The sequence below is a fragment of the Triticum urartu genome, chromosome 7 (genome assembly GCF_003073215.2).
Source record: "Triticum urartu cultivar G1812 chromosome 7, Tu2.1, whole genome shotgun sequence".
NCBI classification, from domain to species: domain Eukaryota; kingdom Viridiplantae; phylum Streptophyta; class Magnoliopsida; order Poales; family Poaceae; genus Triticum; species Triticum urartu.
Genome location: NC_053028.1, coordinates 683,609,559 through 683,620,902, shown reverse-complemented (window position 1 = coordinate 683,620,902; position 11,344 = coordinate 683,609,559). Strand labels below are relative to the sequence as shown.

The 11,344-nt window shown below is 50.9% G+C and overlaps 1 protein-coding gene and 1 long non-coding RNA gene across 2 annotated transcripts; both read left to right on the top strand.

Moving 5' to 3' along the window:
- Nucleotides 1–319: 319 nt before the first annotated feature.
- On the top strand, nt 320–2,607 carry LOC125523170. The gene is made up of 5 exons (XM_048688226.1): nt 320–786; nt 833–947; nt 1,184–1,289; nt 2,407–2,485; nt 2,598–2,607. The coding sequence occupies exons 1-5, from the start codon at nt 551–553 to the stop codon at nt 2,605–2,607; spliced, it is 546 nt and encodes a 181-aa protein (XP_048544183.1). The 5' UTR covers nt 320–550.
- Nucleotides 2,608–4,619: 2,012 nt separating this feature from the next.
- LOC125524884 lies at nt 4,620–5,813 on the top strand. The gene is made up of 3 exons (XR_007291023.1): nt 4,620–4,768; nt 5,171–5,351; nt 5,696–5,813. It is a non-coding gene; the product is annotated as an uncharacterized LOC125524884 (long non-coding RNA).
- Nucleotides 5,814–11,344: the final 5,531 nt, after the last annotated feature.

Genomic DNA, 11,344 nt, shown 5'->3' with positions numbered 1-11,344 from the left:
CTTGTGACACGATGCTATTGTTCTTATTTTTTTTTCTAATTCTATGATGTTATAAAATAGGTGACATGATTTAGCATATTATTTAATTGATTACGACCAATTTAGATGGTTATAAAATCATCAAAGTGTGTACTACATTGTGATTAGTGGAACCGTTTGTGGCACGGATTGATGAGATGGCAGACATCCTACCATCCATTGCTAGCAATCCAACGTCCATCCATCCGTCCCATGCAAAGAAAGGAAAATACCCACCGCACCAAACCCTACCTCTCTCTCACCTCTCGTCCCTTCCTTCCGCCCGCCGCCTCCCTCTCTCTGTCCCGATCTAGATCGGCCTCTCCCTCACCCCTTGCGCCGCGCCCTCCTTCCCTCGCGCTGGCACCGGCGGCGCCCTCCTTCCTTTCTGTCACCGGCGGCGCCCTCCTTCCCTCGCGCTGCACCCGAACCTTGCTCCCGCTCCCAGCTCTTCTTCCTCCTCTGCTGCAGCTAGGGTTTCGTCTCCCCGATCCCCAATCCCCGAAGCTCGGATCCAGCAGCAGCATCAGCGATGGCGGCCGCGGGAGATCCTCTCCAAGGTCAAGCACGTCCAGGCCAAGCCTGCTGGCCGCCCTCGCGGGTGACTGCCTCCGCGGTGACGACAACGACCTCGTCGTCCCCGGAGGCCGCGGCGCCCCTCAAGGCCGACCTCCGCCACGTGAGTGATCCGTCCATCTCGTCTCTCCAACAGTTCAGTTCTCGCCGCTTCGAATCCTTTGATTCAACAAGATATTGTGTACCACTTCGGTACGTGCATGCGTGTGAGCTGACTCTTCTTCTGCGTGGTTCGTAGGTGTTCCGGATGCACGCACGAGTTCGACCTGGACAAGCCGCCGGTGCTGCAGGAGGTGGCGGATTTCTTCAGTGGCCACGGAATCGAGGACTTCACCTTCAGCAGGGGCAGGCTGGTGAGTGCAGCTCCCATGAATCTCTAGCAGGAAATGTGTGGGGGATGATGTGTCTATTTGGTTTCCACTAAATTAGTTTGCATAGCTTCTGGTCACCTGATCCAGTAACGGAGAAGAATTTTAGGTTCAAAATGTTCCCACTGCCTAGTAAATGTTTTAGGTGCATAAGCAATTGATGTGATTAGTTGGTGGATTTGCTTTGTCGCTAAGTCTGAATGTGGGAACCTTGTTTTTAGCCAGAATGGCGTTGCCGGGCAAAGCTAGCCGGAACACCAGAGAAACCACTGATTGGCCTGTATCAGGAACGGGCACGTACTGTTCAAGATATTCCCGATTACAGAGGTTAGCTATGAAATTCTGTTAACTGTAAGAGTTACAACAGTTCGGTTCTCGTCATCTCTTACGGCACAGACTTTTCCAGCTTATACCAAAGAGACGTCCCTGTTTGAGCTGAAGTTTATATCCAAATAGGACGATTGAGATGTTACTTGAGCTACTAGACAGGCAGGATTAGTCTATGCGTGTACTAATTCAGCTACTAGATATAGATAGGAGTGCAGCATGCTTACATTGACTAGTCTGTACGCGTACGTACTACCGTATCTGGTTGGCGTTTAAGTCAACTTAGAAGACCAATGATTTTTCTACCTCAGTCAGGAGTATTATGCCTAGACAGAGCATGGTTTCTCAATCAAGTTTCTTGCTGCACACACTACATTCTAAATAGATTTATTAACTTGATCTTAGAGCTATTTATGCAACAATATCGCAAAACTGACAGTGATGTGAATTTGTTAAGGGAGGTAGCTGCTTTTATGTGATCAGAGGCATAAACAATGCAGTTTTAATTTTCCAGTATGTCTTTGAGGTAATAATGTCATGAAAGTCCTTGGTAATACTCATATGAGTGCTTAGTATACTCACATCATGGTCTACACGGTGTTAGTTGTCAACTAGCTGTAACCCATATTAGTGCTTAGTATACTCATGAAAAGGGTTATTTCTCCACCTGGAGTTCACGGTTTATGCAACAGCTGTTCTTCTACCAATCTGTTGCTCGATTGTGTTGCGGATTCATATGATATTGGTGTACACTCAATTTGGTTATTTCTTGCTAGTTCTGCTACTAGTTGCTGTGTAATCCTACTACTACAGGTGGATCAATCTCCCCCTCCCTCTCACCCCCGTCTCTGTCTCTGCAGGTAGGACAGGAGGAACAGCGACAAGCGACGGGAAACCCACTGCAGCCTTCAAGACCTCGACGACGGTCGGTGCTATGGTATGAATCCTTCCTCCACTTCAAGACCTCTACGTACGGCGGTCGGCAGCACGCGCGCGCATTGCACTCTTCCTCAATTTGGTTATTTCTTGCTAGTTCTGCTACTAGTTGCTGTGTAATCCTACTACTACAGGTGGATCAATCTCCCCCTCCCTCTCACCCCCGTCTCTGTCTCTGCAGGTAGGACAGGAGGAACAGCGACAACCGGCCATGGAAACCCACTGCAGCCTTCAAGACCTCGACGACGGTCGGTGCTATGGTATGAATCCTTCCTCCACTTCAAGACCTCTACGTACGGCGGTCGGCAGCACGCGCGCGCATTGCACTCTTCCTCTTGCTCTTTTCTTGGGCTGATGCTGGCGGCGGTGCAGGGGATCCTGATCAACATGCAGTTCCCGGGGCCGCAGATCGACGCCGTCACCAATGGCAACATCGTCATCAATGTCTTCAACAACCTGATCTGATATTGTTCTGAGATCCAGTGGCATCTCTATCCTCTTACAACTAATAACATTTTTTAACTTCTTTTGGACGTGCTTTTGCTTTCACTACAGACCAGATCAGTGGTGAACGAAAGAAACAAGTGCACAACTAGTATCAGTGGGCTTGTATTTTTCTTGTGTAGCTACTCTGCACTTGTTGTACAACAAGTTGATCACTATCTACCCTGCTGGGAATTTTCACTTTATATAAAAATTTGAGAGGCAAATGCTGGGAGTTCCAGTCTTGTCTGATGGCTAGGAACTCAACTCTGCTTCTTGTTGTTGGAGTTTCAGGCTTGTTTCATAGTTCGTAGCTTCAAGTGTACTCTGGCTTCTAGCCACAGTGCACTACAAATTATTATAGAATTACAAAGTGTACACAACATTGCACCTTACACATTCTTCTCTTGTGAAATCAAATGCCATGATTGGGCATTCTTTTATCAACTTGCTGTACACTTGCTCTGCTTTAGGCTACTGTATAACTTGTGTCTTTTAACTTGATGTACATAGCATGCAATTTTTTACTGTATCACATTCACACATGATACTCTTAATATAGAGTTGTTTTCCGAGCTAGTTCTGTTTACTCTTAATATAGGTCTATTTGTCACCAATACTTGCCTGCTATGCTATAGTAGACCTTGTTCATATTTATTAGCTAAGTTTGCTTGTCCTTGGTATCTATATGCATGCCATTTGTGTTTCAGGCTTTCTCTGAAATGAAATAATAGGTCTATTAGTCACCAATACTTGAGTTAATCTAACTCCTTACCTGCTATGCTATAGTAGGCCTTGTTCATATTTATTAGCAAAGTTTGCTTGTCCACAGTGATCCATATACATGCCATTTGTGTTTAACGTTCTCTGAAATGAAATAATAAGATTCACACTCCATCGACCAGGACGACCACCGGGACCTCCACGGTGATGATGAAGCCTGCACATGGTCGAGCTCGATGGAACAACAGTGCCTCAGTGTGGTGCAGCTGAGTTGGGCCACTCCAGTGCATCAGGAACTCTACATGCTGCTGTCCTTTGTCTCATCATCTTAACTACTGTTGTCCTTTGTCTCATCATCTTAACTACTACAGTAGTAGGAGTATTTTATATGCTGTTCATTTCTTGGCCACCCAGCATGTTTGCTAATCATCCATCTGCCTCATGTTATATGATCCCTACCTAGTAACTTCATTATATGCAGACTTGTGGTGTTGGTTCAGTTTAGTCAAATTAATATATATACTGCTATGCTACAACTACTACTACTGTCTGCATTTAATCCTGATTAGTAGCTTCATCAATAAGTGGCAAACAAAACAATGTTGATTTTCATCTTATCTCTGTGACAACCAATGGAGTTGAATTGCAGCATGCATGTCAAAGCTGGGTTCAATTCTTGGGCAATATATGGTAGTTTCCACTCTTCATGCCCAAGATTAGTATGCTACAGCTCTCCCTCCTCACTCCATACATCCAGGTACTAGTTACCCAACGAGCAGCCCTGCACCTCGCTGGATCACGCCCAAACCCCGCTCATCTTGCTGCTTGTGGCAGGGAATACTCTCTGTTGAGTATTTTGAGGAATGAATATCTGTTAAGTATGGAGTTAGGATTATCTAATAAAATTTCTGCTATATATATATATATATGCATGAAACTGAGATTGCTAGCATCATTTACACAAGATACACCCTTTGAATTGAATTGATTGATTCAGTTTCGTATATTCTTCACCTAGCCTTCTATCATGCTTGTAACTAGTGCTCTGCTCATGTTGTTAGACATGATTTTCACTTCCTGCCATCCCAGCCTTCTATCATGCTTACAAGATTTTTCTTTGCACGGCAGTAGCACCAGTACCTTGCTGCTATTGGGAACGGAAGGGAGCTGTCCCATGCACTGAATCTGGGGAGAAAATCACCTTCGGCATGTACACCATCACCTTGGGCATGCTTGTGGCGCTGCTGCTCGGCCTCAACATGTCCTGGAGTGCCATTAGCACCGCCCTCACGCTCATCTTCCTCGACTTCAAGGACGCTCGCCCCTGCCTCGAGAAGGTAATTGTCTGTCCATCCATCTGCAGTTAACTAAGTTGTGCCCCATTGATGTCCTACTAATGTTAATTGTTACTACCATGGTGCTGATGCTGTTCAGAATATGATATGTGCCTTAATTCTAAGATCTGGTCTCTCTTAAGAGACACTTCTAGCTTTTCTGACTCAAAGTTGTTAACTTGGTACTGCATGAGTTTTACTACTGCTAACACAGAGAGTATTTACTACTGCCAACACAGAGATTTTGTATGCATGCTACATGATGAGTGCTTTCTTTGTAATATTTCACCTTCGTATGCATAGGTTTATTCAGTTTGAATTCTGTATGACATGAAATAGATATTTACAGTGTTTTTCTCAACTTGTTTTCACTGTCACTCGATATATACTTGCTTGTACTTGAAGCTGTGGGTTAATGTTGGTGGTTTTGTTCTACTTGGATGCATTGGTACCCATCATCGAGCGAACGGATGCAACAGCAGCAAGAAGCTCATGGCTGTGTGCATCTAAAGCACACCATGGACACCATCCACTTCCTCATCAATGCTAACTCAATCCAGATCATCGTCGACACTATCATCCACAGGTATCTTCCTTGGTTCCCTTTATTCTCTCCTGCCTTTGTGATGTTAGTATGCGTGTGCTGACGAGTATTGTTAGATCTTGTCAGTTTAATGTATGGTCGTGATAGTAGAATGGTATTTTGTTTTAGGCGCAATGTGTTGTAGTGCAGTTTTTTGCACAACCTGCATATGTGCCATGCATATTCATATTGTGTCTCTGTTTCTTATATGAACTACTATCTCATTTTAACTAGCTCGGCAACAAAAAGCATGGTACTAGCTGAATGTTGAATGGTCTGTTCTTGAATGGTCTGTTCATAATATATTTGCCCCAGTTTTTCTCATTCTTTTCTGATTCATGTAACAGGATGACAGAGGAAGCCATGTTGCTGTTTTGTTTGGTCTCAGCCCTGACTATCGCCGTCGAGCGAGTCCGGCGTGTTGTTCATCTGACTATGGTTCCAGCCCTGACTACCGAAGTTTTTTATCCTGTTGAAGTTGCATAGAAATATGAGAGAGTCCAGCGAGTCCAGGAGCTTCTGAAGTAGTACTATATTACACTTGTAGAGCTTGTAAAGTATTGTATTATACATGGCCCTTTGTAATGGCACAGATAGAGCTTGTATTATGTGATCTGGTTGCTCTTGTTTAAGTATTATGTGTGTTTTTTGTCTCTGCGAATCTAAATATTGCTTGAAATATGAAGAATATGAGTCTGATAGATGGGACCCACTTACCTGACAAATGGAAACCTGTTATCAGAACCTAACAATTGGGACCCATCTGACTAGTGGACCCATTTAATAAAAAAAGAAATGAATTTTTTTAGCCAAAATGGCCGCGGCCCAACAATAAAAAAGGCTGCCATATTGGGCTTGGACCATGATCCCGACCAAAAATTGATGGAAAAAATATAAAAAAGGCCGAATTGTTGGGCTCGGCTAATCTACAACACCAAATTGGACCGGGCTGAATCTTGTCAGTGACCTTTCCAATTGGTCGCAATTTTGCCACGTCAGATTGCTGTTGGAAATATGCCCTAGAGGCAATAATAAATTAGTTATTATTATATTTCCTTGTTCATGATAATCGTTTATTATCCATGCTAGAATTGTATTGATAGGAAACTCAGATACATGTGTGGATACATAGACAACACCATGTCCCTAGTAAGCCTCTAGTTGACTAGCTCGTTGATCAATAGATGGTTACGGTTTCCTGACCATGGACATTAGATGTCATTGATAACGGGATCACATCATTAGGAGAATGATGTGATGGACAAGACCCAATCCTAAGCATAGCACAAGATCGTGTAGTTCGCATGCTAAAGCTTTTCTAATGTCAAGTATCATTTCCTTAGACCATGAGATTGTGCAACTCCCGGATACCGTAGGAGTGCTTTGGGTGTGCCAAACGTCACAACGTAACTGGGTGGCTATAAAGGTACACTACGGGTATCTCCGAAAGTGTCTGTTGGGTTGGCACGAATCGAGACTGGGATTTGTCACTCCGTGTAAACGGAGAGGTATCTCTGGGCCCACTCGGTAGGACATCATCATAATGTGCACAATGTGATCAAGGAGTTTATCACGGGATGATGTGTTACGGAACGAGTAAAGAGACTTGCCGGTAACGAGATTGAACAAGGTATCGGGATACCGACGATCGAATCTCGGGCAAGTATCGTACCGCTAGACAAAGGGAATTGTATACGGGATTGATTAAGTCCTTGACATCGTGGTTCATCCGATGAGATCATCGTGGAACATGTGGGATCCAACATGGGTATCCAGATCCCGCTGTTGGTTATTGACCGAAGAGTCATCTCGGTCATGTCTGCATGTCTCCCGAACCTGTAGGGTCTACACACTTAAGGTCCGGTGACGCTAGGGTTATAGAGATATTAGTATGCGGTAACCCGAAAGTTGTTCGGAGTCCCAGATGAGATCCCGGACGTCACGAGGAGTTCCGGAATGGTCCGGAGGTAAAGAATTATATATAGGAAGTGCTATTTCGGCCATCGGGACAAGTTTCGGGGTCACCGGTATTGTATCGGGACCACCGGAAGGGTCCCGGGGGTCCACCGGGTGGGGCCACCTGCCCCGGGGGGCCACATGGGCTGTAGGGGGTGCGCCTTGGCCTATATGGGCCAAGGTCACCAGCCCCAAGAGGCCCATGCGCCAAGAGAAGAGGAAAAGGAAGAGTCCTAAAGGGGGAAGGCACCTCCGAGGTGCCTTGGGAAGGAGGGACTCCTCCCTGGCCGCACCCTTCCTTGGAGGAAGGGCCAAGGCTGCGCCCCCCCTCTCCCTTGGCCCTATATATAGTGGGGGGGGGGAAGGGAGGGCAGCACCAATCTGAGCCCTGGCGCCTCCCTCTCCCTCCTCCCGCAGCGCTTGGCGAAGCCCTGTTGGAATCCCGCTACTTCCACCACCATGCCGTCGTGCTGCTGGATCTCCATCAACCTTTCCTCCCCCCTTGCTGGATCAAGAAGGAGGAGACGTCGCTGCTCCGTACGTGTGTTGAACGCGGAGGTGCCGTCCGTTCGGCGCTAGGATCATCGGTGATTTGGATCACGACGAGTACGACTCCATCAACCCCGTTCTCTTGAACGCTTCCGCGCACGATCTACAAGGGTATGTAGATCCACTCCTCCCTCGTTGCTAGATGACTCCATAGATAGATCTTGGTGACACGTAGGAAAATTTTGAATTTATGCTACGTTCCCCAACAGTGGCCACGTCGGATCCGACGTGGCCTGGGCAGAGAGCCAGTGACCAAAACAGAAGGTCATGGGTTCAACGACCTTCTATTTTGGTCGTAAACGTCTACGACCTTCTCTGCGTTAATTTCAGTTTACGACCGCCAGCTTTTGTTTGTTTTTGGTTAAAAAAAGTCGCAAATGAAAAAAAATGACCTGTCAGAGACCAATACTGAGGGTCACAAGTTGACATATTTCTTGTAGTGTTCAGCCGCCGGAACAAGCTCCGTCACCAACACCTCCACGTGGTCACTCACCCACGCTTCCACATCGCCAGCAACCACATTGGGCATCGGCTCCAGCAGGGCCCTGAAGTTGGAGCGCGGCTCAAGGCGAAGTAGATTCCTGAAGATGCGCGTGACCGCGTGCCGGAGAGCGTAGTGACTTTGCTCCTCGACAAGCTGCCGCGCCGTCGTGACCTGGCCCTCAAGACGATCAACCACTTCGTTGAAGAACTTCAGGTAGTAGGCGTCATCAGCCGTCAGGGAATCGTCGACCCCTGAACCAAGGAGCTCACGCAAGGCTCCGTTGATCCTGTTCCCCAGGGTTGTGAGCATCTCCGAGCGGACCCTTCGCATCCCTTGAGCATGGGCGGCTTCAGCAGGGCTCAGGGCTGCGGAGGCAGAGATGTCCTCCACCCGCTGGTAAAAGCGGGACAACTCCGCCCTCGCGGCGGCGCGGGCCTTCTCGGACGCTTGTTCGCGGCGCTCGGCCGCCGCGCAAGCCTCCTTCGACGCCCGTGCGCGATGTTCAGAGGCGGAGCGAGCCGTCTCCGACGCCTGCAGACGACGCTTGGAGCCCGCCAACTGCTCCTCAAGGGCGGCGATCTTCTTCTTTAGCTCGTTGCCTTTCTCGACGAAGCGAGTATCATGGAGCTCCAGCTTCCCGCGATAGTCTTCCTGTAAAACCTGGATCTCCAGGGCGGCCTTGGCCTCTCGACCGTCCAGCTCGACCTCGGCCACGTCTACTTGGCGCTCCATCGTCTCTAGGCGCTCGCGCTCCATGCCCAGCTCCATCGCTTCGAGAGTCAGCGCCTCCTCCTGCGCCAAGAGGCCAACGGGGCCGTCACCAGCCGTGGCCACGACAAGGGCGTCCATCTGAGCTCGCACTTGGCGCTCGAGGGCCGCGTTCGAGGCTTCGAGCTTGCGTTCACGATCCTCTTCCGCCACCCGGCGGCGATCGGCGTCTCGGGCTTCCTCCAAAGCACGGTCTCGCGCTTCGTAAGCGGCGGCCAGGGACGCCTCCGCTTTCTCCAAGACGGCCTCATGCTGCTGCCGGCTCAGGTTGACAGCAGTCTTCAGCTTCCGCCACTCCTCCGAGAGGCACATGTCCTCAGCTCCAACGTGTTTGTCCACCTCGGCGACCTCATCGCCGAGGCGCCTCAAGACATCCGACGCCTCCCGCAGCAGGCCCTGGTGGACCACGCTCCAACGCTGTGCAGGACCCAGAAAATGACTGGGCCCATCTACAACATCCGGGCCGTCCAGAGGAGGTTCTTCCACGCCCTCAGCACGGGCCCGGGGGCTTGCCTCAGGAGCAGAGGGCGCCTACAACGAGAAGGGAAGACGCAGGCCAGGCAGGCGGGTAGCATCTGGGGTCGCCCCGAGGGCCTGCTGGTCCACAATGAAGACAAGTCCCAGGGGGCCAGAGGCAGCCCTGCCCCAGGGGCACTCGGGGGCTGGGAGCGCGGTCCACAAACGAAAGTCCCGGCACAAGCTCCGCCGAGGGCTTGGCGTGATCCGAAGGGCGGGCACTGTCAGAGATATCTACGGGCCCTGCAGAACGGCCCCGAGGTGGGCTCGCGGTCGCCGTGGAGGGGGCCCTGACGAGCAAGGAATCAGGAAGGCCTCACCAAAAGGGCTCAAGAAAACTAAGAGCACATACCTGCTCAGCATCGCCCGCTTCGTCCTCTTCAGAGCCCTGGGGGCTGGGCCACACCTACTCCGCATCTTCCGCCTCCTGCTTAGCTCCGCGAGGGACAACAGGGGGCTGCGAGGAGTTGACGCGTCCTGTGCGGGGGCATGATCGTGATGAGTGTCGGCGACCCCCTTGGCGATGCTGGTCGCGGCTTCGGGGGCTGGGCAGCCCCCGTCATCGGTGTCCCCCGCAACCTCGAAGACCGGCTGACGCCCTTCGCCCGCATCTACCTTGGAGGCAGGACGCTGGGCCTCCCCTTCAGCAACCTCGGGGGACATCGCGTCCCCGCTGTCTCCTACCTCTGGTACCGGTCGTGCCCCCACACCTTCAGCTTCCCGTGCTGGGGACACCCGCGCCTCACCTGCCCGGTCAGGGGACGGCACGGACCGGGCATCAGGAGCGCCACCGGGCGCACTTGTCGCCAGGAGAAATGACGGGCTCGTGAGCCCTGGCACCACCTCCAGAGGGTTGTCGCGAGGTCCGGAGACGTCCTCCGGTAGCAGCCCCCACGCGTCGAAGCGGGGCATCTTCTTAGCATAAGCCTTCCCGGACACGGGAGCCAGGCACAAAGGAGTCGCGTAGGCGGAGCACACCCCGGGCACTCCTCCAATGAGCAACAGCAACATTTTACGAAGCGTCTCGGGAGGAAGCGGTTTCCGTTGCAGGCACATCGGGTCCCCCCACTTGGAGAGGGTCCACATCAGCCGAGAGTGACGCTGGAGCGGGGCGATGCGCACGGCGAGGAAGTCCCTCACCACCATCCCCAGGGTCAGCCTGCTCTCCCTCAGGCTGGCCAGGCGGCGCCAGACTCGCTGCCCGTGGGTCCGAGAGGGCCTCGTGCCCCCATCCCGAGCTCGGCTCCGCAAGCGCGAGGAAGCTCAAGCAGAGGGATATGTGTAGTAGCATCGACATACACCCATTGTCGACGGAACCCCGCCGTGGCCGGGCGGAGCGTGAAGTCAATCCCAGAGGCTGCGGTTGCCTCTACCGCGCACAGCGACACACATCCCGAGCGCTGCCCCCCATCAACCAAATAGAGGGCGAAGAAGTGGCGAAGCAAGGCCACGGATGGGGGAATGCCAATGAAGACTTCGCACAGGAACGCGAAGCCGGAGAGGAGGATGATGGACCTCGGATCCAGATGCAACGCCAAGACCTGGTAGTGCGTGAGCACCGCATTAAAGAACTCGGAAAAAGGAGGGACAAGACCAGCGAAGATGGCATGGAGATGAAGCTGCATGTCGGTGGCGTTCATCACCATCACCAGCCGGGAGGCAGGCCAGGCCTTGGTTGGTCCCCACTCGTTGGATTCATCAGCCAGGGCTTGGCGGACCTTGT